Consider the following 24,913-nt stretch of genomic DNA (forward strand, 5'->3'; position numbering starts at 1 on the left):
GGACGTGTGGAGTTAGAGGAATATCAAACAAAGGAAGACATTAGAAAGGCCTTGTATAGGGGAGTTCCTGTCGTGGCTCAGTGGTTAATGAATCCGACTAGGAACCATGAGGTTGCGGGTTCCATCCCTGGCCTTGCTCAGTGGGTTAAGGATCCTCCATTGCCGTGAGCTGTGGTGTAGGTTGCAGACGCGGCTCGGATCCCACGTTGCTGTGGCTCTGGTGTAGACCGGTGGCAACAGCTCTGATTAGACCCCTAGCCTGGGAAACTCTATATGCTGCGGGTGCTGGCCCTAAAGAGACAAAAACGGACAAAAAAAAAAAGATAGGCCTTGTATGGACCAATTATGATGGTCGTTCACCATGAACTGAGTATGAATCATGGAATTCTCTGGATCCTAAGCCCTAATAATAGCAATGCTATTATGTTGACGATGGTATTAGTAGTTACCTACCTACCTCATGGTAAGTAGCCTGTCTGGCCATGGAAGCCCACATGAAGTTCACAACTAAATTTTAGCCCTTCTATGCAGTTCTCTTGCTTCTTCTCAGGGCTGCTGCTGCTTCTCCTTCTTCCTCTTTGTCTTCTTCCTCTTCTTCTCCTTCTTCTTCTTCTTTTTTGTCTTTTAAGGGCCGCACCCTCAGCATATGGAAGTTCCTAGGCCAGGGGCTGAATCGGTGCTGCAGCTGCTGGCCACAGCCACAGCCACAGCCACAGCCACGTGGGATCCAAGCTGCGTCTTCGACCCACACCACAGCTCACAGCAATGTCGGCTCCTTCACCCACTCAGCAAGGCCAGGGATCGAACCCGAGTCCTCATGGGTACTAGTCGGGTACGTTGCTGCTAAGCCATGATGGGAAGTCCTCAGGGCTTCTTTCTTTTAGCCACTGAGGCTGTGCTTACCCTGAATTCTCTCCCACTCCAACCCCGTCTTCGGGTTTCTTTGACTATCCCGGATGTGATGGCTGTCTGTGCAATCTTGAGTACTGCTCTGTGGTCCTTGAGCTGGGAGCCGGGCTATAAGAGAGCTGTGAGGGGCAAGTCCTAGGTCCTCCTCTCAAACTGGGAGCTCCCTGAGGGTCTTACATCTCACCCCCACCTCAACACCTGTTCCAGTGCACGCAGGGTAAAGACAAATAAACTGAGTCCGAAAGTGTTCAGTGGGGAAAGGAACAGCATTTATTGAGCATCTATCATGTGCTGGACCCAGCAGGTCTCGCCCTTCAGGAATTCCTATGACCAGCCCCTATGAGGTGGGTGGGACCGACGCAAGGGTCAGCAGAGGAAATGGGAGGCACAAGGAGGCCAGGACCCCTACCAGAGAGGAGGCCTAGGTCTGTCCAGCTCCAAATGCAAGATCTGAACAAGCAGCTTGTTCAGAGCCTTGGGACCAGGACGGGGACACAGATCATCCTCCCGGGGATCCACTCTCAGTAGAAAGAAACTACTTTTCTACCTTGACCATCTAATCCCTGCCATCTGGGAAGGGATCCAGAGCTTTAAAAATACCCTCTACACTACCTAGTAGAGTCAGTTTGAGGTAACATCTGAGGCGAATCAGGAGACTCCTTCAAGTTCCTTCTCCTCTTGAAGCCGTTTCTTAAACTGTGTAATAGGAGGAGTAGAGGCCATCAGGCGCTGGGAATTCTTTTCTCAATTGGCCAGCAGGTGGCGCCAACTCTTCATCTATCCCTCGGCCTCCAGAAAGCCACGGAGTCTGGAAGAGGAGGGAGTGCCCGAGCCCTCTGGGCTAGTGAGACGAAGCAGTTCGCAGCCCACCCGTTGGCAGAGGGGCTGCTCGGTCCCTGTTAGGGTCCCGCCCTCTGCAGGACATTCTCGGTACTGCAGGGCCCGGAGCCCCAAGGGTAGGGACAGAGACCACCGGAGGGTGGAGCCTTGGGGTTTGAGCAGGGGACCCTGGGGATGGAGTCCCACAGGCTAGAGTGAGCGAGTCTCAGAGGCAGGGTTGCGGGACCACCCTTTCCCCGCCCTTTTCAGGGGCGGCGGCACAGGCTACAGGTAGTTGTCCTCGGCTGCATCGCCCCCGCCCGGGGACCCCCGAGACTCCTCGTCCGTGCTGTCGTCGTCGTCCGGGGCCAGCGCCTCGATGTCGTGCGTGATGTCGGCCAGCAGCCGGTGGAAGGCCTGCGCCTCGGGCCGCTGGGCCGCGCCGTCGTAGCTGCGCACAGCGGACGCCGACGTGGAGCTCATGCTGCGCTTGATGCGGCCGAAGCTGTCGGTGAGGATGCCACCCTCGCGGATGCCCACACCCTCCAGGAAGCCCTCGAAGTAGCCAATGTCCTGGTCCGGGATGAAGGGCCGCATCCCTGTGGGCCGGGGAGCAGGGTGAGTCCTCGGGGGGTCAACCCTTCCTTTCTCAGGGAGGAACCACCTTCCCTGGAGAGTGGAGTTCAGATCTCTACCTGCCACTTGTGGGCTGGGTGGTCTTGCACGATTCTCTGAGCCAGAGAATAATGGCATAATGCTCTGCACACAGCAAATGCTCACTGTATGTTAGCTTATTATTGTTATTATTATTGCCTCAGTGGTTACGTTCCCATGTATTAGTTGTGTAACCCTCCTTGAGTAATTACACTGAGCCTTACTTGTCACACCTGTAGCACTGAGACAACTTTTTCTGTTCTCCTGGTAGGGCTGTGAGGATTAAATAAGGTACTTAGCACACACTGAGAGCCCCTTTTGACTTCTGTTTGACTTCTGTCGCTACTTACTAGCTTTGTGACTTATGTACTTTGCTTCTCTAAGCTTGTTTTTTCACCTGCAAAATGAAGGCAAATAATAGTTACAGCTTCCCAGAACCGAGGGCATTCAATGAGATGATCCTTGGCACAGGGTAACTGCCAAATATATGTTAACTTATTAATATCACCAGTCCTGTTGCTGTTATCATCAGCCCTCCTCACTAGCTCAGTGACCGTGGACAAGTTCTGTCCCCTCACGGAGCCTCAGAATTCTCGTGGAGTAAAACGGGAAGGATCACCGCTTTGCTGTGAAGGTGAGACGGCTATACCTGTGCTCTCTTTCCCAGCTCGGTGACTGCAGTCACCTCCCCTCCCTGCACCTTGGTTTCCTCCTATGCCTCATTGATCTCATGATGTTGGCTGCAGGATAAGGAGCGAACCCTCCCAGCCTGGATGGGGGGCTCACCAAGCAGGAGGAACTTGCGCCGGTCCCCGTAGAGCTTCAGCAGGCCTGCGCAGTAGTCCTGGATGGGCAGCCCCAGCCGGTATTCCCGCAGCAGCAGTGCAAACTGCTGTATCTCAAGGGGCCCCAGCTTACTCCGCAGCTGTGGGGACACTGCTTGAGATTAGTCCCAAGAGCAACACACCCCAAGCCCTCCAACCCCTGTCTAAAAGACCCAGAGCCACGAGTTCCCGTTGTGGCTCGGCAGAAACAAACCCGACTGGTATCCATGAGGATGCAGTTCTATCCCTGGCCCTGCTCAGTGGGTTAAGGATCTGGTGTTGCCATGAGCTATGGTGTAAGTTGCAGATGTGACTTGGATCTGGCGTTGCTGTGGCTGTGGCATAGCCCTGCAGCTGCACCTCTGATTCCATCTCTAGCCTGGGAGCTTCCATAGGCTGAGGGTGTGGCCCTAACAAACTAACAAACAAATAAATAACCCAGAGCCCTCTCTAAGGGTATATCCGGCCCAGTCCTCCTCTCACACCCCGGCCTATTCAGGGCCATCCAGACTCCTTGGGATGCATCTAAGTGCGGGATGTGCACTCAAGCTGCCAGATTTCAAATTCTTGGCCCCTTCACTGATCAGCTCTTTGATGCTGGGTAGGTGACAACCTTCTTAACACTTGCTCTCCTCATCTGCAAAGTGAGGATAATGAAGGCACTTCCCTCTTGGGTTATTGAAAGGATTAAAAGGAATGAGCATAAAAGATGCACAGAACACAGTGCCTGCTATAAAGCCAGCATTCACTTAATGCTAGCTGACATGAGTTAGGGCCTTTCACAAGCTGACTCAGGTCACTCTCCTAACCTCATGTCTTCCCTGACCTCTGAGGTTTGTTTGGTTGTTTTTTTCTTCTTTGGCCACTTTGTGGTGCTAGCTAGGGTTTGAACCTGTGTCACTGCTGCTGCAGAGACACTGACAATCCCATTGCGCCAGAGCAGAAACTCCGACCTCTGAAGTCTTATGCTTCAGTTATGTCCAGGACTATTCATAATTCCTGAAATACCCCAGGTTTGCTCCAGGCCTTTCCCTATGCTGTTTGCACCTCCCGCCCCAGCTTACCGTGATCATGTAATCCTGCAACTGCTCAAGCCCCAGGCCACTGTGGTCACTGCCGCTGCAGTGGGAGCCATGGAAAGAGGGCGTGGACGTGCCGCTGTAACACGCTTCAAATGTGTCCTGGGAGCCGTTGCTGCAGGAAAGGGGGATGGGGCCCTTATTCACCTCCCTCCAGCTCCTCTCCGTGTGGTAGGCTGAAGCTGGGAGGACACCCCACCAAGGCTCTGGGCCTGGGCCCTCATCTTAGATCCCATTTTGGCCTTTGAGGCCCATATGATCTGGCCCCGGACCACCTCTCCAGCCTTGACTCACCCTTGCTGTTCCTGCTCAGGCCACCCTGCCTTCTCTCTTTTCCTCTAATGCTCCAAGGACCTCCTCACCTCTGGGCCTTTGCACAGGCTGTTCCCTCTGCCTGGAAGACCTCTCTTTTCCTGCCTTTTGCTCAGCTAACTGTTTCTTATTATTGGATCTTAAATGTCACCATCTCAGGAAGGTCCTCCCTGATCCCTTCAGACTGGGTTAGACCCTCTGTCGAATGTGGTGGCAAGGTCTCTAAGTCTACCCATGACATGAAGGCTTTTCGGATGTCCGCACCAAATGTCTTCTCTAACCACGCTGTTCCTCACACCTTCGACTGCAGCCACAGTGGCCTTCTGGCTGCTCCTCAAACGCACCAAGCTGTATCCTGCTTCAGCATCCTTGCATGTGCTGTTCCCGCTACCTGGGGCCACTGCTTTGCCCTTTGATCTGTCAGGTCTCAGTTCAGGAGTCCTCCCCTCAGAGAAGCCCTCATGATGAGTTAGACCATGTGATGAGGCCCTACCAGATGAGGTGGGGTTCCCACTGCCTCTCTCTTGGCACTCTGACTTCTCTTTAGTGCTGATTAGCGCTGATGCTTATTACTACGAAGCAATGATTTCACTGTCTCCTGTGCTACACTGTAAGCCATGCAAGAGCGAGGCCTTGGTTCTCTCTACTGAGTACCTACTATGTGGCAAGCTCAGGTCTTGTCCTTGTCTTGCTACCTACTGTATCCATCACACACAGTGCAATGCCTGGCACATGATAAGTACTTGATAAATATTGCTTAAATAAAAGTCGACCTTGAGGAGTTCCTGTTGTGGCTCAGCGGTAACAAACCTGACTAGTATCCATGAGGATGAGGCTTCAATCCCTGGCCTTGATCAGTGGGTTAACAATCTGGCATTTCTGTGAGCTGCCCTGTAGGTCATAGACATGGCTTGGATCTGGAGTTGCTGTGGTTGTGGTGTAGGCCGGCAGCTGCAGCTCTGATTTGAACCCTAGCCCGGGAACTTCCATATGCCTCGGATGCGGCCCTAAAAAGACAGGAAAAAAAAAAAAAAAAGTCAACCTTGGGCTACTGCCTCCTAATCTCTACCTTGTTCCAGAACCATCTCCCATTATTACCTCCAGAGAAGCAGTGCAGCTTAGTGGTTATGGGTGTGGTTAAGGGAGCCAGCCTGCTTTGAGTCAAATCCCAGACCTGCTTTGGTTCGAATCCCACACCGACAACTTACTAGCTGCTTGACCTTGGGTCAAACAACTTAACTTGTCTATTCTTCAATTTCTCTATCTGTAAAATGGGATGATAAAAATTGGTGTCATGAGAATTGGAGGAGTTAACTCAGAGTCATGGACTAAGCAATAAATAAATAAAGTAGCCACTGTAATGTTGTTATGTTAATTTTCACAAAAGGAAGTGCGTTATAGAAGAGCACTCGGCACAAGGCAAACTCAAATGTGAGTCATGACCACGACTGTCCCCTCTCTAGAGGATAACAGGTTGTTTAAGAACTGGCGTAAGGGCACACGGCAAATATATTTCCACCAAAAAGGAAAAAGAAAAAAAATGTAGGGTATATGTCACCAGCTGAGAATGCTCCTTGTTAAGCCAAAGGCCTTAGTAACAGAAATAGGGGGACCAACTTGTCCTGGTTTGCCTGGGACTTTCTTGGTTTTAGTACTGAAAATCCCATTCCCAGGAAACTCCTCAATCCTGGGCGAACTGGGATGGTGGTTACCCTAAACAGAACCCTGGACAGTGTTCCCAAATGATAACATTTTTTAAAAAGAACCCTACATTTTCCAGCCTGGTTTACAGCTAATTGTGGCCAAGTTCTGGCCAATGAGACGACCTGTTAGTCATCTGGTGGGAATTCTAGCAAAGCTCTTTAAAGAGGCCCCTGGCATGCTACTGTGATGGCTGGCGCTATAAACACCATCTTGGTCCATGAGGTCACCTTGAAGACGGAAGCAAGGATTAAGGAGGGAAGCAAAGATAAGCCTGGGCTCCTGAGGACGTTAGACCATGAACTCCTGGTCTATTTTATGTAAGAGACAAGAGGGAAAAAAAAGCTTTATCTTATTTAAGCTACTCTTTTTTAGGGTTTTCTATTACATGGAGCCCAAACTAAAGTAAACCAGAATTACGTTTCGGCATTCGTTGGGATTTTGGCCTCTGCAGGCCACAGTGCCTGGATGACTGGGAGAGAACAACACGCCCCCATGGACGTAGTTCTGGGTTCTGACTGGTCCCTGGCTCTTAGGGATTTGGATCTTTTAAGCGCACCAGAGCCTGGAAAGCTCAGGTTCACCTCAGGGCCCAGTGTCTCAGCACAAATCAAAGTGGGGTCACTTTCTTGCACCCTCCTTTTTTTTTTTTGGCACAAATCAGGGTGGGGTAACTTTCTTGCACCCTTGCTTCTTTTTTTTTTTTCTGCTCCCAAGGCATATGGATGTTCCCAGGCCGGGGATTGAACCTGCACAGCCACAGAAACAATGCCAGATCCTTAACCTACTGTGCCACAGTGAGAACTCCTCTCCCACCATCTCTTGCCTCAAGAATGCCTAGAAGAGCTACCTTGTTTGTGAAAGGACAGGGAGGACCAGAGTGGGGACCCTGGGGAGGGCAGTACCCACAAGGAGCTGCAGCAGCTGAAGTCGGCGTCATAGGCGTAAGTCCCGTCCGTGCGGCAGCTCTCACCTGGGGTCAGCAGACAGAGGGCTGTCAGAGGTGGCCAAGCAGCGACCAACATCCCCGGCTCCCTGTGGCCCCAAGCTCAGTCCCGCCCCAGAGTAAGGATGGTGGCCGGAGCATAGATGGCCTTGAAAGCCATCGTACCACTGAGCTTTCACTCTGGGTACCATGGGCGGCCACTGAATGAGTCTGACCGTGATTCCTGTTCTCACCACCAACACAGCCCACCTTGGGCAACTCACCTCTCCTCTCCTGGCCCCCAACTTCCCCGAGGTTGGGACAGTACCCCCTTCCTGCCTACCTCACGGGGGCCTTGCGTATAGCAAGCGAGGGAACCGCTGAACCGCTGAGGGAGTGTTTTGGAAACGGTGTGTGTTTGAGAGAGAGGGAAAAAGGACCTTGGAGGGGAGGGAGCTCATAATCACAAGAAGAAGGGCACCCTCCTTACCGAGAACTTGCTCTGTACCTGGCCCTGTCGTCTCAATGAACACCCCCCTCCCCGCACTGGCCTCACTTCGGATTCTCTTGCTCACTTAATGTCACTTCCTCAGAACACTCCCCTGACTTTCCAAACCAGGCTGGTTCCTCATTATACATTCTCATAGCGAAGCGCCTGGTTCCATTTTATCTGTGTACCTGTTTAATGACTGCCAGCCTCCCTCGGCGACGTGCGCCTGGGGGTGGGGCTGGGGCACGTCTGGTTTTACTCACCCAAACATCCTGGCAGGAGCAGGATCTGGCATATGGGTGTTCAAAAAATATTGGTTGAATGAATGAAGTTGTTGAACTGTGTGTTGAATTAGCTCATGTGTTTGGTCATCACTCCTGTGAGAGTCAATGAACTTTCCCACATTCTCAGGAACCACAGTTCCCACAGATGGGCGCACCTCTGGGAGGAAAGAGTCAGCTCCCTGTCGCTGGAGCTTTGCAAACAGGGCCTGTGCTGAGCAGGCTGTGGCTGAGGAAGTTCACTTAAGGGCCTTGAAGGCAGCATTCCCCAGATGAGGTCGCTGCAGATAGACGCTTTAGAATCAGACACAGCTGGGTTTGAATCCTGACTTTGCCATTTACCGGCCGTGTGACCTTGACACATTTATCGACTGCTCTGAGCCGTAATGGCCTCATCTGTAAAACTGGATTCATGAGGCCTCAGAGAGTTCTTTCATCTACTTAGGAGATATGTCTCGAGCATCTGTCCCCAGTCCTGTTCCAGGCACGGGGATACAGTGGCCAACAGGGCAGACGAGGTCACCGTGAGGCTCAAATCATATTTGGCACATGGGTATTTTGCTTTGCTTGGCTCATAGTTGATGCTCGGTAAAGACCTCGATTGGTCTCCTTCTCATTCCAGCCCTTGATTGCATTCAAGGACCAGTCTAGAAATCCTGGTTTTGACTTAGAGTCCTCGTGGGGCTCAATACACAGACAGTGCATGTGCTTAGGTTTCAGCAAGGCAAGGACACCAAAAACAAAAGAGAGAGAAAGAAGGTCAGCTCTGAATCTGGGGCTGAGGGGCTCAGTCTGAATCTGGGAACTGGAACAGCTATGAAGAAGCTGGATCTGAGTTCATGATGAAATCTGGCATTTTACCTACATATTGGGGGTATCCTGTAACTGATGTAGAGGTCATGGGCCCTAGTCCTGGGACATCCCCTGTCCCCAGGCCTTTCAGGACGTTTCACAGGAGGGGCAGCCAGGAATTCGAGTACTCACTGCGGCTGCAGAGCCATGGCCGTTCGGGCGTGGATGTGTAGTGGTAGCCAGCCCGGTCCACACACTCGATGCTCTGGTCCCCATAGATGATCTGGAAGACCTGACAGATGAGGGCGCAGGACTCCTCAGCAGCATCCTGGCCCAGAAAGGAGGACAGAGCTCAGGCCCTCGTCAGGGACCAGGATGCCCCTGCTTCCTAAAACATAGTGGGGGAAGGCTCACGGAGGGGGGGGACACACATGCCTATGGACCCTTTAAATTGACTTTGGGGACATTTCCCATTAAAATTATATGGCCAGTCTCTGGGTGGCTTTCATACAAATAGCCCCTCGCTGGCCTTTATAGAATCCAGGGACAATTGTAAATTTTCTGTCCTGAAAAATGCACAATGCCTCACAAATTTCTGGGGGAATTATGTACCCTTCTAAAGCTTTATCTCAAATAAGACCTAATAGGAGTTCCCTGGTGCTTTGGTGGGTTAAGATCTGGTATTGTCATTGCTCTGGCTCAGGTCACCACTGGGACATGGGTTTGATCCCTGGCCCGGAAACTTCGATATGCTGCAGGTGCAGCCAAACAAACAAATAAATAAATAAAGCCCTAATATAGTTTAATTTACATGTAGGCAGCTAAAGCTCAGAGAGGTGAGGTGATTAGCCAGGCCTGGAACTCAGGTCCTAATAACTAGTAAGTAGAGGAAGAAGTAAATATATGAAAATGTTAGGCTCGACATAGTTACTACTACTGGATGCCATATTTAGATATGAGCTTCCTGGCACCCAGGGCAAAAATGGAAGCAGGATGAATACATAAACTTCAGTCCCTGAGAGAAGAAAGGCATTTAAGTTCTTGGGTGAAACTTCTTGAGATCTCAAACTTGAAGAGGAATTTTCCCCCTTAAGTCTTTAAGCAAAAGACACAGAAAGACAACAGTTTCATGAAGCTATTTCCTATTTTACGCTTTGAAAAGAGCCGGCACAGGGTGTAAATGAAAATGGAACTCAGGATAGGCATTTTGGGATGGGGGAGTGAAATAATCATTAAACCAGGATCGATCTTTACAGTATTCCTATCACATGGACAGGGAAGAGAGGGTCCTTATTTGATAGTTACAGACACAGAGGCTTAGGGTGGTTAAGTGGCTTGCCTCGGCTCACATAGCAGGCTCGGCTTTGATGAACATTGGCATCCAGGTTTCTTGACTAACTCCTGTACCCTCCATTTTTTCTTCGTTTATTTACCCATTCTGCATATTCTTATTTAGTCTTGTTGTGTGGCAGGAGGTACTGGGCCAGGCTCTAGGGTCTCAGAGGTGAATCAGAGGAGGCCCAAAGCCCTCACAGCCCAGTGGCATAAACAGGACACATTGTTCCCTCTGCCTGGAATTTGCCTTCTTGGCTCTTTGCCCTGCTGACTCACTTTCCCTCTGGAAAATGGATCTCCCCCCTCATTATCATTGCAAGCTGCTTGTCCCCATCGCAGGGTATAATAATACATAATAATATAATAATATATGCACCAATCCATCCATGCAGTATTTACTGAGCACCGATCATGTGCCAGGCACTGTTTTGGGTGTCAGGGATAGCACAGTGAACCATCCAGAATACACTGGTGTCTTTTCTTTTTTTGTATTTTTAGGACCGGACCTGAAGCATATGGAAGTTTCCAGGCTAGGGATCAAATGAGAGCTACAGCTACTGGCCTACACCACAGCCACATCAACGCAGGATCTGAGCCACATTTGCTACCTACACCAGAGCTCACAGCAATGCTGGATCCTTAACCCACTGAGCAAGGCCAGGGACCAAACCAGTGTCCTCTTGGATTCTAGTCTGGTTCGTTACGGCTGAGCCATGGTGGGAATTTCTGTACAAGTGTCTTGAGATGAGGCCAGAGAGGAAATGAGGATGGTGGTTGGGGCCACAGTTATAAGCAGTTGTAAGGACACTAGCTTTTACTCCAAGCGAAGTGGGGAGCCACTGAAAGGTTTTGAGCAGTGACACAATATGACTTGTGTGTTAACAGAACTGCTCTGACTATGGGGGGGGGAACAGACTATGAGCAGCGGCCAGATCATTAGAGGGGTGACTGGATGATCAGATGAGAGAAGATGGAGTGTGGACCTGGGCAGGGACAGTGGAGGGTGGGGAGAAGGAAATGCCCTTTGGTTATATTTTAGAAATAGGGTCAACAGGATTCGTTAACAGAGTGGATGTGGGTTGTGTGAGAGAGAGGAGCCCAGGATTCCTGCGAGGTTTTGGTCTGAGCGGCACAAGGATAGAGCTGCCATCAATCAAGACCAAGAGACCAAGGGAGGAGCAGCTCTGGCGCTCAGCTCTGGACATGTGAGGTGTGAGACAGTCATCAGACCTTTGAATGGAGAATCTGAGGGAAATATATATCTGGAAGATTTGGTGGGAGATAACATTTGGGGAGTTCTCCAGTGTTTGTTTGTTTGTTTGTTTGTTTTTTGTTTTTTTTTAGGGCTGCACCCGAGGCATATGGAAGTTCCTAGGCTAGGAGTTGAATCAGAATTGCACCTGCCAGCCTATGCTACAGCCACAGCAATGCAGGATCTGAGCCTCGTCTGTGCCCTATACCACAGCTCATGGCAACACCAGATCTTTAACCTACTGAGCGAGGTCAGGGATCGAACCCGTGTTCTCATGGATACTAGTTGGTTTCGTTACTGCTGAACCATGATGGGAGCCCCTCTCGGGTGTTTTAAAAGCCATGATCCTAGAGGAGGTCGCCTAGAAATGCGTGTAGATAAAGGAGAAAGAAGATCAAAGACTAAGCCTGGGACTTCGACCCTAAGAGACTGGTGAAAAGAGGAGGCATCGGCTCCTGAAAAGGAGTAGCCGGTAGGAAAACTGAGAAAATGTAGAGAGCTGGATGCCAAGTGAGAAAATGTTTCAAGTCAGCTCTAGAGTCCAAGTTTACTGGTTACTCCACCTCTTTCTTTTCAGACAGACACTGCCTGTTCTGTTCACCACATGGGGTTTATATAGAGGAAGTTCAGGGCCCTGGGTTACAGGAAAAGCTTACAAGCCTCAGGGCTTGAAGGTGTCTGCTAGACTGTGAGCTCCCTAAAGGAGGACACTAAACATGGCTTGTTCATCTCTGTATCCCTAGCACCTAGCCCGGTGCCTAGCACAAGCTGGCACTCAGTGAACATTGTCAAATGAATAAAATCGGGGGTGAGTGTGCAGGATGGGGTTGGGGGAAGGGCAAGAGTGGCAGGGAGGCTTCTGCCTTGGCTGACTACATGGTTACCAAGCCTACAGGCTCTGAACTTCTGGGTCCCCATGTTGAAATCGCCACCTGCTTCCTGTGTGACCTTGCACAAGCTAGCCTCCGGGTCTGTTTCCTTCTTTCTAGAATGGGGATGGTTGTAATATTTGCCTCTAGGGGTTACTGGGAGAATGAAAGGAGTTAATGCTGGTTTCCTCTACGGTACCAGTTGGCACTCAATTCATGCTGGTGATTACTGTCCTCACGACTGTTACTGTGATAGTGTCAACACTGACTCTGGAGAAGGAGCAGGGCTGGAGGGGGGATTAGATCAAGTCTGTTTGGGCCATTTCAAGCTTTCATCCCGTTGGGACAGGTGTCTGGGGCCGGAGTGTAGAAAACTTTTGGCGTCCTGGGCACACAGGTAATCCCTGAGGTCCTGGGTAGGGCCGAGGGAGGGAGAAAGGAAGGGGCGGGGGAACCTCGAGAATGGTGCGGGGGCCGGGGTGAAGACACGCCGGGAGGCAGCTCGCAGGGGCGCTGGAGTGCCCTCGGGCTCACCCTGTTGGCCACAGCCAGGATGACGAGGTTGCAGTAGGCATCAGGGCTGGGGTCCTGCGGGTCAAGCGGGTTGGTGCCCGGGTGGCGCCGTTCCCAACTGCCGCCGCCGCCCGCCTGCCTCCGCTCCCAGCTGCCGCCCGGCTTGCCCGCGCCTCCGCCGCCGCCGCCGTGTCGCCGCTCCCAGCTGCCGCTGAACGTCTGCCGCCTCTCCCAGCTGCCCGACGCCCGCGCCCCGGCGCGCTGGCGCTCCAGGCTGCCACCGCCGCCGCCTCCGACCCGAGCTTCGGCACCCGCTCCCCCGCCCCACGCCATCCGCCAGTCCAGACTGCAGATGGTGTGGCGCCGCTCTGTGGTGCCCACCCGCCGCTTCTCAGGCGCCGCGCCCGGCGGGCCCGGGTCGCGCCCCGCGCCGCCGGGGCTGGCGTCTACGCCGGCTGGCACCGGGTCCACGCCCAGACCTAGGAGAGGCCGGGTGGCCTTGAGCCCCAGGAGATCCAGGCTAAGAACCCTTTCCCGAGGCCAACGGGAGCTCCCGACTTCGCTACTCCAGGGTCCCGCCGCGCCTGGCCCCGCCCCTGGCCTCAGGCCCCACCCTTGGCTTCAAAGTCGGGAGGCGGTACCCTGCTCCACTCAGTGGCCTTACTTTTGGGTCCCGCTTCTCAGCCTCAAGCTCCACCCCTGGGTTTGACTGTTGTCACCGGCCCCACCCTATCCAGACGCTACACTCTTTAAACCCTGCGGCTTGGTCTGAAAGCAGTGGTCAGGCTGTCCCCACCCTCTTTACCCTTAATTCGGACCACGTCCCAGGTTTCAGGAACCCTTGCTAGGATTCCAGCTTCTCCTCAACCCCGCCTCCAGCTTTAGGCCCCGCCCCTAGTTTGGCAGGATCTAACTTCTCTCACCAGCTACCCTCGTCGCGAGCTCTTCCTCCCAGTATATGGCCCCTCCCCTAGATCAGACTCTGCCTCTCGTTCCAGGTTCTCTTCTAGCCTCAGAACCTTGCGGCGACGCTACCCTTCATCACTCCCTTTAACTTCAGCCCTCAGGATTCTGGCTTCTTCACCTTTCCCAAGATGGTGGGTCAGGCTCACCATCCCCCAGTCTCAATCTTTGGCTCTGTCTTCTTGCATACGGCCATGTTCTAACCCCTAGACTCAGAGCAGTGCAGTCAGGCCGTTTCCATCAATCCATCACCCAGCCTCAGGCCCCGCCCCCGCCCCAGGTCACGCCCATTCCCAAGACGAGCTGTTGGGCCCTTTCTCTTCACTTCCCAGCCCCGCCCCAGGCCCCGCCCACTGTACCGGTTTTAAGCACCAGCAGGTGCAGCGCGTCGTCCTGCAAGTAGGAGGCGGCGGCGATCTCGTGCGTGGGGATACGCAGGATGAGCTCCTCGTTGTCTCGCCAGGTGAGCAGTAGGCAGCGGGCCGACAGGCTCAGGATGCTGTCCTGCTCCGCCGTGGTCTTCAGCGGCAGCTCCTTCAGCTGCTGCGGGGTAGGTCGGAATCTCCTGAGTCCCAGGGACCTGGAGTGAGGGAGAGAGGGGCCAGACCCTACCCTCCCCTCTCCCCGGAGCCTCACCCTGGCCGTGTCCAGCAGCTGCAGGAGCTCGTCCCGGCTGGAGGGGTTCAGTGAGGAGGTGACCCAGGTGAGGTGGCCCAGGAACTAGATGGAAACGGGGTGGGGTGGGGATGAGGGGAGAAGGGCAGAAAAGAGGTCACCCTGAAGCCTTGGAGGACCCCCTTACTTCCTCACTTGAGGCAGTGCGGGTAGACTAAGGTAGAAACATCGGAGTTAATAATAATAATAATAGCTGGTAATAACTGTTACTAGAGAGGTTGTAGGAGCCAAGTGTAGTCCTGAGAGTTTTCTGCACCCATTCATTCTTGCTTTAAGGATGAGAAAACTAAGACATAGCAATGCTAAATAACCTGCCCAATATTATAGAGCCAGAAAGGGCAGAACTGGACTCCACATACCAAGGCTCACACTCTCATTGCTAGCTAATTTTTGCTAAAATAAACTTATTTTATGAGCACACAGTTATTTAGCCATGGTGGAAGCAAATGTCACTATAATAGCTTGCAAGAACTGACTACCTGTGATTTCTCACTTGGCCTGAGTGGCTGTGTCCACCCCAGGCACCAGTGTCAACTGACTGTGTGGGTCTCTAGCCCTCTTTATGACTTGTTGCAAAAATTAACTGGAAAAGGAAGAATGCTGTATCAAATTAGTATATAGTTCTCTCAGAAAAATGATGCTCCGTGCCAATAAATTAATTCTTCACTTATTCCTAGTTATAATTTAATATTATCACAGCTTAATGTTATTCAATATAAGAACAAACTTTTTTCATTATTTTTAGTTATATTCTTCTAGGTGAATTCTACCAATCAAAGCATTTCTCCTCTTTTTATTCACTATGAAATTTCAGTCCCCAGTTTTTTTTTATTTTTTTAGGGCTGCACCCGAGGCATATGGAGGTTCCCAGGCTAGGGGTCTAGTCAGAGGTGCAGCTGCCAACCTATGCCACAGCCACAGCCACATCAGATCCAGGCCGAGTCTGCGACCTACATCACAGCTCACGGCAATGCCAGATCCTTAACCCACTGATCGAGGCTAGGGATCGAACCTGCAATCTCATGGTTACTAGTCAGGTTCGTTTACCACTGAGCTACATATGACAGGAACGCCCAGTTCCCGGTTTTTTAAAGTGGATTTATTTGTTAGTTTTTCCCTTCATATAGGGTGCTAGGTAAAATACAAGGTGCCAGTTAAATTTGGTTTTCACATAGACAACTAGTATTTTTTTTAGTTTTAGTTTTTTAAAAAATATTTTTAGTCCCCTGTAATATTTGGGACATATTAATACTAAAAAAGCATTCACTGCCTATCTGAAATTGAAATATAAAAATTTTATTGAGGTATAGTTGATTTACAATGTGGTATTTGTTTCAGGTATACAGCTAAGTGATTCAGTTATATGTGTGTGTGTGTGTGTGTATACATACACACACACACACACACAATTAGGTATTCTTTTTCAGATTCTTTTCCATTATAGGTTATTATAAGATATTGAGGAGGAGTTCCCGTCGTGGCGCAGTGGTTAACGAATCCGACTAGGAACCATGAGGTTGCGGGTTCAATCCCTGCACTTGCTCAGTGGGTTAACGATCCGGCGTTGCCGTGAGCTGTGGTGTAGGTTGCAGATGCGGCTCGAATCCCGCGTTGCTGTGGCTCTGGCGTAGGCCGGTGGCTACAGCTCCGATTCGACCCCTAGCCTGGGAATCTCCATATGCCGTGGGAGCGGCCCAAGAAATAGCAACAACAACAACAACAACAAAAGACAAAAAGACAAAAAAAAAAAAAAGATATTGAGGAGTTTCTGCTGTGGTGCAGGGGATTAAGAATCTGACTGCAGCAGCTCGAGTTGCTGCAGAGGCATGGGCTCAATCCCTGGCCAGGCACAGTGGGTTAAAGGATCTGGCATTGCTGGGGTGTAGATCACAGCTGCAGCTCAGATTCAATCTCTGGCCCAAGAACTTTCATATGCTGCAAGTGCGGCCATTAAAAAAAAAAAAAAGATATTGACTATCATTTCTTGTGCTGTACAGTAGGTCCTTGGTGTTTATCTTTTTTGTATATAGTAATGTGTATCTGTTAATCCCAAACTCCTAATTTACGCTTGCCCCCAAAATTCAAATTTAATTGAGCATCTGCTTTTGCTAAATCTGACATTCCTACCCACATATCACTCTTCCCTGGCTAATGAGGCTTCTCCAACTACTCCTTCATGGTGTTCATAAGATAGAAGTAAAGCCCACGAGTTGGCCAAAGTTCCTCTGGCTCACAGAACTGGCTTCCTTTAAGCTGGACACTGGTCCGAGTAGCAGTAACACCACTGCAGTAAAATCTCATAGGATGGTCTGGATTTTCAGAGCACAGGGCACCTTCCCCTCTGCTGTCCCCTGGGGGTAGGCTTTGAGCCCCATGTTGGGATCAGAACACTGAGGCTGAGCAGGTGGAGGTCACTTGCTGAGGGTCCCCAGCATAATGCCAGGGCAAAGCTGGGTGGACCCCAGGCCTCTTACCCTTGAGCCTCCACTGTGTGAGACAGGGCTGGTCAGGGATTGGTGTGGGAGGGAGGTAATGTCTTTCCTGATGGGGTCCAGGAAATGCCACCCTAAAATATGACACCCTGGAACATTAAATATCTTTTTTTTTTCTTCTTCTTCTTTTTAGGGCCGCACCTTCGGCACATGGAAGTTCTCAAGCTAGGGGTTGAATCAGAGCTGCAGCTGCCAGCCTGTGCCACAGCCACAGCAAACCTTGTCTGTGACCTATACCATGGCTCACAGCAACGCTGGATCCTTAACCCACTGTGCAAGGCTAGGGCTCGAACCTGCATCCTCATGGATACTAGTCAGATTCGTTTCCACTGCGCCACGACGGGAACTCCTTTTAGCCCTGTCCCCACATTAAACTATCTTAAGCTGAAGGGGTTTGAGGAAACAGCAGAAGCAGGAAGGTCACTCTGACTTTCCCCACCTCACCCTTCTTCCCTGAAAGCGGGAGATAAATCTTCCAGGGGAAAGGTATCCTCCTTTCAGGGTACCAGCAGGAAGGGAAGAGTCCTTATCACCAGAGACAGCGAATTGAGGGCTGAGAAGTCTGTAGAAACTGGTTCCTCCTTCGCCATTTACCACCCTGAGTCCAAACTCCTCCAGCTCGTCAGTTCTTCAAAGACTTATTATTTCTTTGCCAAAAAGGTACAGAAGCTTCCTGCTTTGGTCACCTCTCAGGGTCTCCCTTCGCTTGTGAAGGCTCTTGTTATGTGTAAAAATTTAATAAAATGTGTGTGCTTTTCTCTCATGAATCTGTCTTTGTCCAGTTTAATGTTCAGACCCAGCCAGGGACCAGAAGAGAGTTTAGGAAAACTGCCCCCCTCAACCCCTCACCCCAGAGATGCTTCCCATCTCTCCTCCTCATCTGCACCTACCTTGACCTCTTTCTCCAGATAGTCACACAGCAGAATCTGGGGGTCGATGAGGTAGTCGGGGGGATAAAGGGGCATTGAGTGCAAGGGCCGGCGGCTCACGCTGCTCCGACAGGCTGCCCGGCGCCCAGCCTTGGGGAACACCAGCCTCCGGATGGGGGACACAAAGCCCTAGGGGAGGCAAGGGTTGGGGGGAAGAACAGTAATGATGGCAACTGACTTTATCCAGCACTTATCTGTGCAGCCTTTTACTTAGGTTACCTGATTTAATTCCTGCGAGACCCCTGCAGATGGGGTACGTCTGTGATTCCCATTTTATAGATGGAGAAACTAAGCCTCACACAGGGAAGTAGCTCATAACGTCACCAGCTACTAGCGGTAGAACCAATAGTTCACCCTGGGCAGTCTGGTTCTAATCCTTCCATTCTAAACACCCAGGTGAGGAGTTCCTGTCGTGGCACAGGGGGTTAAGAACCTGACATAGTCTCCATGTGGATGTGGGTTCAACTCCTGACCTCTCTCAGTGGCTTAAGGATCTGGGGTTGTTGCAGGCTGTGGCGTAGGTCACAGATGCAGCTCAGATCCAGTGTTGCTGTGGCTGTGACATAGGCCTCAGCTGCAGCTCCTAGTCAACCCCTAGCCTGGCAATTTCCATATGCCACAGGGGCAGCCCTAAAACAAACAAACACACCCAGGTGAGGGTAGAAGTCCTGCCCAGGCCCAGGCTTGGGTTTAAGGAACTGGCACAGGCTGGGGTAAGTACAGAAACATATTAACATTCAATGTGGCTGAGTGGCAGGTGCGTAGGTATTTGTGAAGCTCTTTTCTGTGTCTTCCTAAATATTAGATGGTTAATAAGTACATTTAATTGTAACCCAGCAGGCACCTGCATAAAAGTGGCCTGCAGCAAGGTTAAAGGAGCAAATTCCAGGGCCCCAGCCCAGCCGAACAGAATTTAAATTGCTGCGAAGTGTCATCGCTGCTCTAGAGCAATGGTTCTCAGCGTGTGGTTCCTGGGCCTCCACCAGCAGCACAGCATCGCCTGGGAACTTAAGAGAAAGGCACATTCTCACGCTCCATCCCAGACCTATTGGATCAGAACCTGGGGTGAGACCCAGGGATCTGTGTTTTAAACATGCCCAGTAAGTTTTAAAATCAGTATTGTGGAGCTGGCTAAAGTACGTGGAAGCTCTGAAAAATGATGTGGGAACGGGCTTCAAAGCAGAGGGCATAGCAAGTGTGCAAAACCCTGGGGGCTGCAAGGGCCTGATGAGCAGGAGCCTAGAGAAGGTATGTTGTAATCCACCATGACTGAGTGATGAGATGAATAAGTCATCAGGGGCTTGAATGCCTGCTAAGGAGCTGGGACTTTATCTCGTGTGTGGGAATGTGTGTGTGTGGAGTGGAGGAAGTGGCCCTGAATAGTCCAGCCCTGCCGGCCTTTCCAGCTCATCTCACCCCATACCACTCCTCACTCTTGCCTTCCAGCCATAGGGCTGTTTTTCTGTTCATCCTACTGGCTACATTCCTTCCTATCATGGGGCCTTGCACATGCTGTTCCCCTGCCTGAAACACTCTTCCCTATCCCCTTTCCTCTCACCCATCAGATCTCAGCTCAAACTCACCAGTCTAGAGCTGGGGCCCTTAATATTCTCCAGCACTCTGCATGGAGCCTTTTATGCAATTTTATACTAATTGCTTTAAAAAAAATAGTTGTCTCCCCCATTAGACTGTGAGCTCCAGGGAGGGAGCAGGGACCTTGTCTGCCTTTGCTCACCAGTGCATCACCAACACCAGGCACATCATAGATACTGAATAAATAAATATCTATAGAATGAATGAACTAAGAGGGAACAAGCACCCATGTCGTGGCTCCCTTCGGAGCCCTCACAATTCATGCACAGCCTTTTAAACAGCCCGACCCAGGTTCCCAGGGAGGACGGCTCGGTGGGGGTAGGGGTTGAGCTCCCCAGAGTCTCCCTGGACCCTAAAGACAAACAAGTGAAAGGCCCGGAGAACCAGACTAGAAAATTTCTGAGAGTCAGGAAGGGGTAAAGATCTAGGGAGTCGGGGGATGATCCCCAGGCTGAGGCCTTTGGGGAAGAGAGCTGGTCCCTGAATAAAGATGGGGAAGGGGCAGCCTCGTTGGAACCCAGGGTGGGGGTGGGGGGTGGGGCAGGTAGGTGTCCCGAGCCTGGATGGGCAGCCTCAGCACAGACTTGCGCTGCTGAGGTCCTCTGTCTGGGGAGGGAGGCGGGGAGCAGGGGAATGGGTTTGCTTGGTGTCTGCCCCTCGGTCTGAGAAGCTGCAAGAGGGAATCCCCGGGAACACCAGGGAAGCAGGTTGGGAGTATGTCCCAAACTAATCTGGCTGGCTGGGTTTCCCTGCCTGTCCATCTGTCCCTTCCCAGGATGGCAGAGGCCACTGAGAGCAGGGTGACGGGTCAGGGAGCCCAAATGTCTGGCTGTCCAAGGGTGGGGAGGAAGACTTTCCAAATAAGAAGAAAAGTCTTCCTGACACCACTCGCTGACCCCCCACCCCCACCCCCCAAGGCTTCTCCCTCGTCCACCTCCGGGGACATTTCTCTGCCCTGTATCCCTTCCCACCTCCCACCTACCTTTTTCCCTTTCTTGACTTCATATTCCATGGTGAAGTGTCCCCTGCAATCCGGCCACCCTCCTGGCCACCCCCTCCACCTTCTCCCCCCACACAGTTCCTTTGTTCTTTTTCCTGCCTGGTCGGAAACTCCACCAGCCTCGGAGTTCCTGCCCCTCCCGTCTGATAGTGAGCGGTGGGGAGGTGGGGTGGGGGTGGGGGACGCAGCCTTGGGACCCTCCAGCCGAGCAGTGGAAGCCCAGCCAGAGCAACTGATCTGCGGAGGAAGCCCCAGGGCTCCGGCCAGCAGACTCGCTATTCAGGGGGCTTGGGAGCTGAGCCAGGCTGGAAAGAGTCCCCTGAATTTGGAGTCAGAAAATCCCAAATTCCACCACTACTGCTGCCACTGACCTTGCTGTGTGACCTTGGCAAGGCAGGTTAGTTCCCCCTTTCACAGCCTCAGTTTCCCCCTCCCTTTATGAGGGGGGGTGAACATTGCCTTCCTCTCTGGGCTGCTGTGGTAAGAAAGAGTGGGTGGGAAAATGCTTCCTAAGCTACGGAATATTGATTTTTAAACATTCAAACAAGTCATGATTTTTCAAATTAATCATTGCTAGTGAGGGATGTGGTATGCATGGACTTCAGAGACAAGCTGCCTGAGTTGGAATCCTGGCTTTGCCACTTACTAGGGTTATGCTATTGGGCCTGACACCTTTTATGCCTCCATTTCCCCATCTATACAATGGGCATAAGGGCATTCCCCTTGTGTCTCAGAACCTGACTAGTTATCCACGAGGATGTGGGCTTAATCCCTGGCCTCGCTCAGTGGGTTAAGGATCCAGCGTTGCTGCAAGCTGTGATGCTGTGGTATAAGTCACAGATGTGGCTCAGATCCCGTGTTGTGGCTGTGGTGTAGGCTGGCAGCTGCAGCTCCAATTCGACTCCTAGCCTGGAATTTCCATATGCTGCAAATGTGGCCCTAAAACAAAGCAAAACTAAACAAAACAAAAGAAGAAAAGAAAAAGAAAATTGGCATAATACCAGTCTGATCCCAGAGTGACCTTGTAAGAATTCAATGTACTTAGAAAAGTTCCTGGCACATGTGAAGTATTCAATAAATATTAACTACCTACCTGTGCGTCTTTGCGTCCTGGGCGAATAATATTAGACAGTCAGGGCTCCTTCTGTGGTTCTGAGCTGAGCACTTCATGTATTTCATCTTGCTTATTTTCCCCAATATTGGGGTACCATTATTATACCTGTTATACAGATTTTAAAAACAAGTTCAGCTGCAGAGTCTGACCCAAGGAAGGCTTACAGTGAACGAGAGAAGGACTTGGGACTTCTTTTACTTTTTTTTTGGCTGTGCTCGCAGCATGTGGAGGACCTGGGTTAGCTCTCCGATCTGGATCTGATCTGAAGCCTGGGTCTCTCCCTCTAGGGCTTATGTCCTCTGCATGGTCCACCCAGGACAGGTGGAAAGGTTCTGACTGACTGCTCCTCACCTTGCCACGGCCCCTGGGTTCTGGAGACCCAAGTCCTGGTGCTAATTTGCTGTACGATCCAGGGCAGACTGCTCATTGCAACCTCATTGGGCCTCAGCTTCCTCATCTTTCCGGTGGCAACAATAATCCCCCAACTCTGTCCTACAGTCAGAGGGATGGCAGGAAAGCCCTCAGGCCGTGGCTGAGAAGGCCATTGGAAACTGTGACGTGCAGGGGCCAGTGCATAGGATTGTTTTGAAAGTTTTTTTTTCTGAACGCCTGTCTGTGCCAGATCAGTGCCCGTGGGAGCAGGGGTCTGAGCACCAACTGCCTCTGGGTGTGAGGGCCACAGGAGTCTCCCAAACACCAGTCTTCCCTCTCTCTCTCTCCTTCCCTCTTTCCGGGGTGAGGAAATGGCCCAGGCTGGTTAGTGCTGGTTCACGGCCACCCCTTCCTGCTCCCCTCCATCCTGCCGGTCACCTCCCAACAGCAGGAAGTGACATCTCCCTCAGCCTGTGGGGCCAACAGGAAGAGGCCAGGATGTGCTACCCAACCCCGACCGCCCCAGCACCCTCTCCCAGTTAACCCTGCACAGGTCCCGAATTCCCATCCTCAGAGGGGCAGCAGGGAATGCAAGGTGCTCTTTTGTTCTGGCACCTCCATGACTGGCTTTAGCAAGCCTTTTCCCGTCTCTGAGCCTCAGTTTCCCTATCTATAAAATAGGAACATCTTGGAGTTACCCGTGGGCTAACTCCAAACATCATTGAACTCATGGTCTCAAATAGGACAAGAAGTGCTCCGGATGCCGCTAGAAATCACACACTACCTCAGTCTTCCCTGCAGCGCCCACCCCAGGGCCATGAACAGATCAAGCGATTAATACATGTCAGTGGAAATGGGTGGAGCAAGGCGGACCTAGATTCAAAGGTGTATGAACTTGAACCAGTAGTCTCATGCATCAAAAGCAGGATAATGATGATGCTGGCTTCAGAAGGCTGCTGCAGGGATTAAACTGGATCAGGAGCATACAGTGGTAATGCTTAGTCGTAAACTTGCTTGTGAATTTAAAAAGAGAGGAGAAAACCAAAGTCTGTGCTCTCAAAGACATTAACAGTTGTGGCAAATAGGATTCACCTCCTTTGAGCCACCTCCAGCTGATTGGCACGGGCTGCCCTGGAGTGCTGATTAGAAAAACCAGATCTATCCCCAATGAAAAACGGATTGCCATGGGACAAGGCAGGGGTGGTGGTGGTGTGTGTGGCAGCCGTGTGCACAATGACCCTGATCTGATGAGAGAGAAAGAGACACAGGCAAAGAACTCTGATGCAGGGCACCTGACTTCTTTGGAGAAGGCAGAATCAGGAGTCACTCACCAAGCCTGTGACATTCAAGCCAAGCCTTGAAGGGTGAATGGACAGGAAGGTCACTCTAGGCAGAGGGTAGAGCGTGTTTTGGCTGCGATGCAGTGTTTTGGCTGCTAAGAATAGACTATTCGATCAAAGGTGGCTTAGACAGTAAGGAAAATTTATTATCTCTCAAGACAAAGCCCAAGGGCTGGTCAATTGAGCAGCTCAAAAATGGCATCAAGTCCCTTATGGCTTCGCTTTGCTGGTGTTATAAGCAGAATTGTTTCCCCCTCAAATTTATACGTTGAAGCCCTAACAACCAGTACCTCAGAATATGTCTGTTTGGGGAGATAAGGTCTTTAAAGTGGTGATTAAGTTAAAATGAGGCCATCGCGTGGGTTCTAATCAAATATGATGGGTATCCTTGTACAAGGAGGACATTTGCACCCACAGACACCACAAGCGTGCATGTGCAGAGGAAAGACCATGCAAGGACACAGTGAGAAAGCTGCCATCTACAAGCCAAGCAGAGACCTCAGAAGAAACTAGTCCCGCTGACACCTTGATCTTGGGCTTCTAAGCCTCCAGAACTGAGAGAAAATCAGTTTCTGTTAAGTCACCCAGTCTGTAATATTTTGTTATGGGATCCCAGCAAACTAATACAGCTGATGAGAAGGCTGTACTGGTTGTAGGAGCATCATGCAGATATGATACCTATTTATCATTATCCTGCTTTTGATGCTCTCATCCCTTGATGAGGTCAAGAGTTTCCCCTTCTTGCGTGTCTTTTCATCAAGAAGGAAAACCTTTCCCAACACATAACAGTTTCTCAAAGATTCTTCAAAAGACTTCCTTTAGGGGAGTTCCCATCTTGGTTCAGTGGCTAACGAATCTGACTAGGAACCATGAGGTTGTGGGTTCGATCCCTGGCCTCGCTCAGTGGGTTAAGGATCTGGTGTTGCTGTGGCTGTGGCTAGGCCGGTGGATACAGCTCCGAATGGATGCCTAGCCTGGGAACCTCCATATGCTGTGGGAGCAGCCCTAGAAAAGACAAAAAAAAAAAAAAAAGACTTCCTTTAGGAATCTAAGTGCCAGATTATTAGCCAGGATATAGTTCAGCTATAACAAAGACCCAAATATCAGTGGCTTAAACATGATAAAAGCTGATCTCTTCCATCACATAAGCAGTCCAAGGCAGGTATGGCCATGCATCTGGGACCAAGGAAGGGGCTTCCTCTTTTGCTGCTAAACCATGCTAGGGTTTTGCTCTCAGCTTCAAGGTGGCTCTCCCCACCTGCAGTCTAGCTAGTAGTAGGAAGGGTAAACTGATCCAGCAGAGAGCACAGCTCCTCCCTCTTAAGAGATGACCCGGAAGCAGCCCAAAGCTCTACTGTTCACATCCCATTGTCTGGAGCTTGTTTCCATGGCAATGCCTAATTGCAAAGGAGGCTGGGAAATACAGTCTTTTGTTCTGAGTGGCCATGTGCCCAGCTAAAAATTCTCTTATAGGAAAAAGTGGAATATGGATCCTGGGGGACACATAACAGTCTCTGCTTCACAGAATTGGATCATGGGCCTCTGCCCCCACCAACACCCTGTCAGGGGAATTATCTTGGACCGATGGTTCTCAAACTTGTGTGTACATCAGAATCACCTGGAAGGCTTATAAAAACACACTGCTCCCCACCTCCACACTGACCGATTCAGTAGGTTTGG

At 51.1% G+C, this 24,913-nt stretch overlaps 1 protein-coding gene across 4 annotated transcripts; it reads right to left on the minus strand.

Moving 5' to 3' along the window:
• Window positions 1-1,156: 1,156 nt before the first annotated feature.
• On the minus strand, window positions 1,157-20,457 carry CCM2L (CCM2 like scaffold protein). 4 transcript variants are annotated; one of them, XM_047771365.1, is made up of 10 exons: window positions 20,390-20,457; window positions 17,776-17,943; window positions 14,355-14,438; window positions 14,078-14,258; window positions 12,777-13,234; window positions 8,979-9,114; window positions 7,208-7,271; window positions 4,271-4,400; window positions 3,169-3,307; window positions 1,157-2,327 (listed from the first exon to the last, which is right to left on the minus strand). In XM_047771365.1, the coding sequence occupies exons 1-10, from the start codon at window positions 20,417-20,419 to the stop codon at window positions 2,014-2,016; spliced, it is 1,704 nt and encodes a 567-aa protein (XP_047627321.1). In that variant the 5' UTR covers window positions 20,420-20,457; the 3' UTR covers window positions 1,157-2,013. The 4 variants fall into 4 exon arrangements, with proteins under 4 accessions (XP_047627321.1, XP_047627319.1, XP_047627318.1 ...); XM_047771363.1 differs by having other exon boundaries at window positions 14,078-14,261; XM_047771362.1 differs by having other exon boundaries at window positions 14,078-14,438.
• Window positions 20,458-24,913: the final 4,456 nt, after the last annotated feature.

Source organism: Phacochoerus africanus, chromosome 3 (assembly GCF_016906955.1).
Source record: "Phacochoerus africanus isolate WHEZ1 chromosome 3, ROS_Pafr_v1, whole genome shotgun sequence".
Lineage (NCBI taxonomy): Eukaryota > Metazoa > Chordata > Mammalia > Artiodactyla > Suidae > Phacochoerus > Phacochoerus africanus.

Bases quoted from the DNA above. Each gene is read 5' to 3' on its own strand.
- CCM2L (XM_047771362.1), bottom strand. From the start codon at position 20,419: ATGGAATATGAAGTCAAGAAAGGGAAAAAG. The intron at 13,235-14,077 runs GTACAGTGGGCG...GGCCTCTCCTAG, and splicing joins CCTGCTGGTGCTTAAAACCG to GTCTGGGCGTGGACCCGGTG. The intron at 7,272-8,978 runs GTGAGTACTCGA...TGCTGACCCCAG, and splicing joins GCCATGGCTCTGCAGCCGCA to GTGAGAGCTGCCGCACGGAC.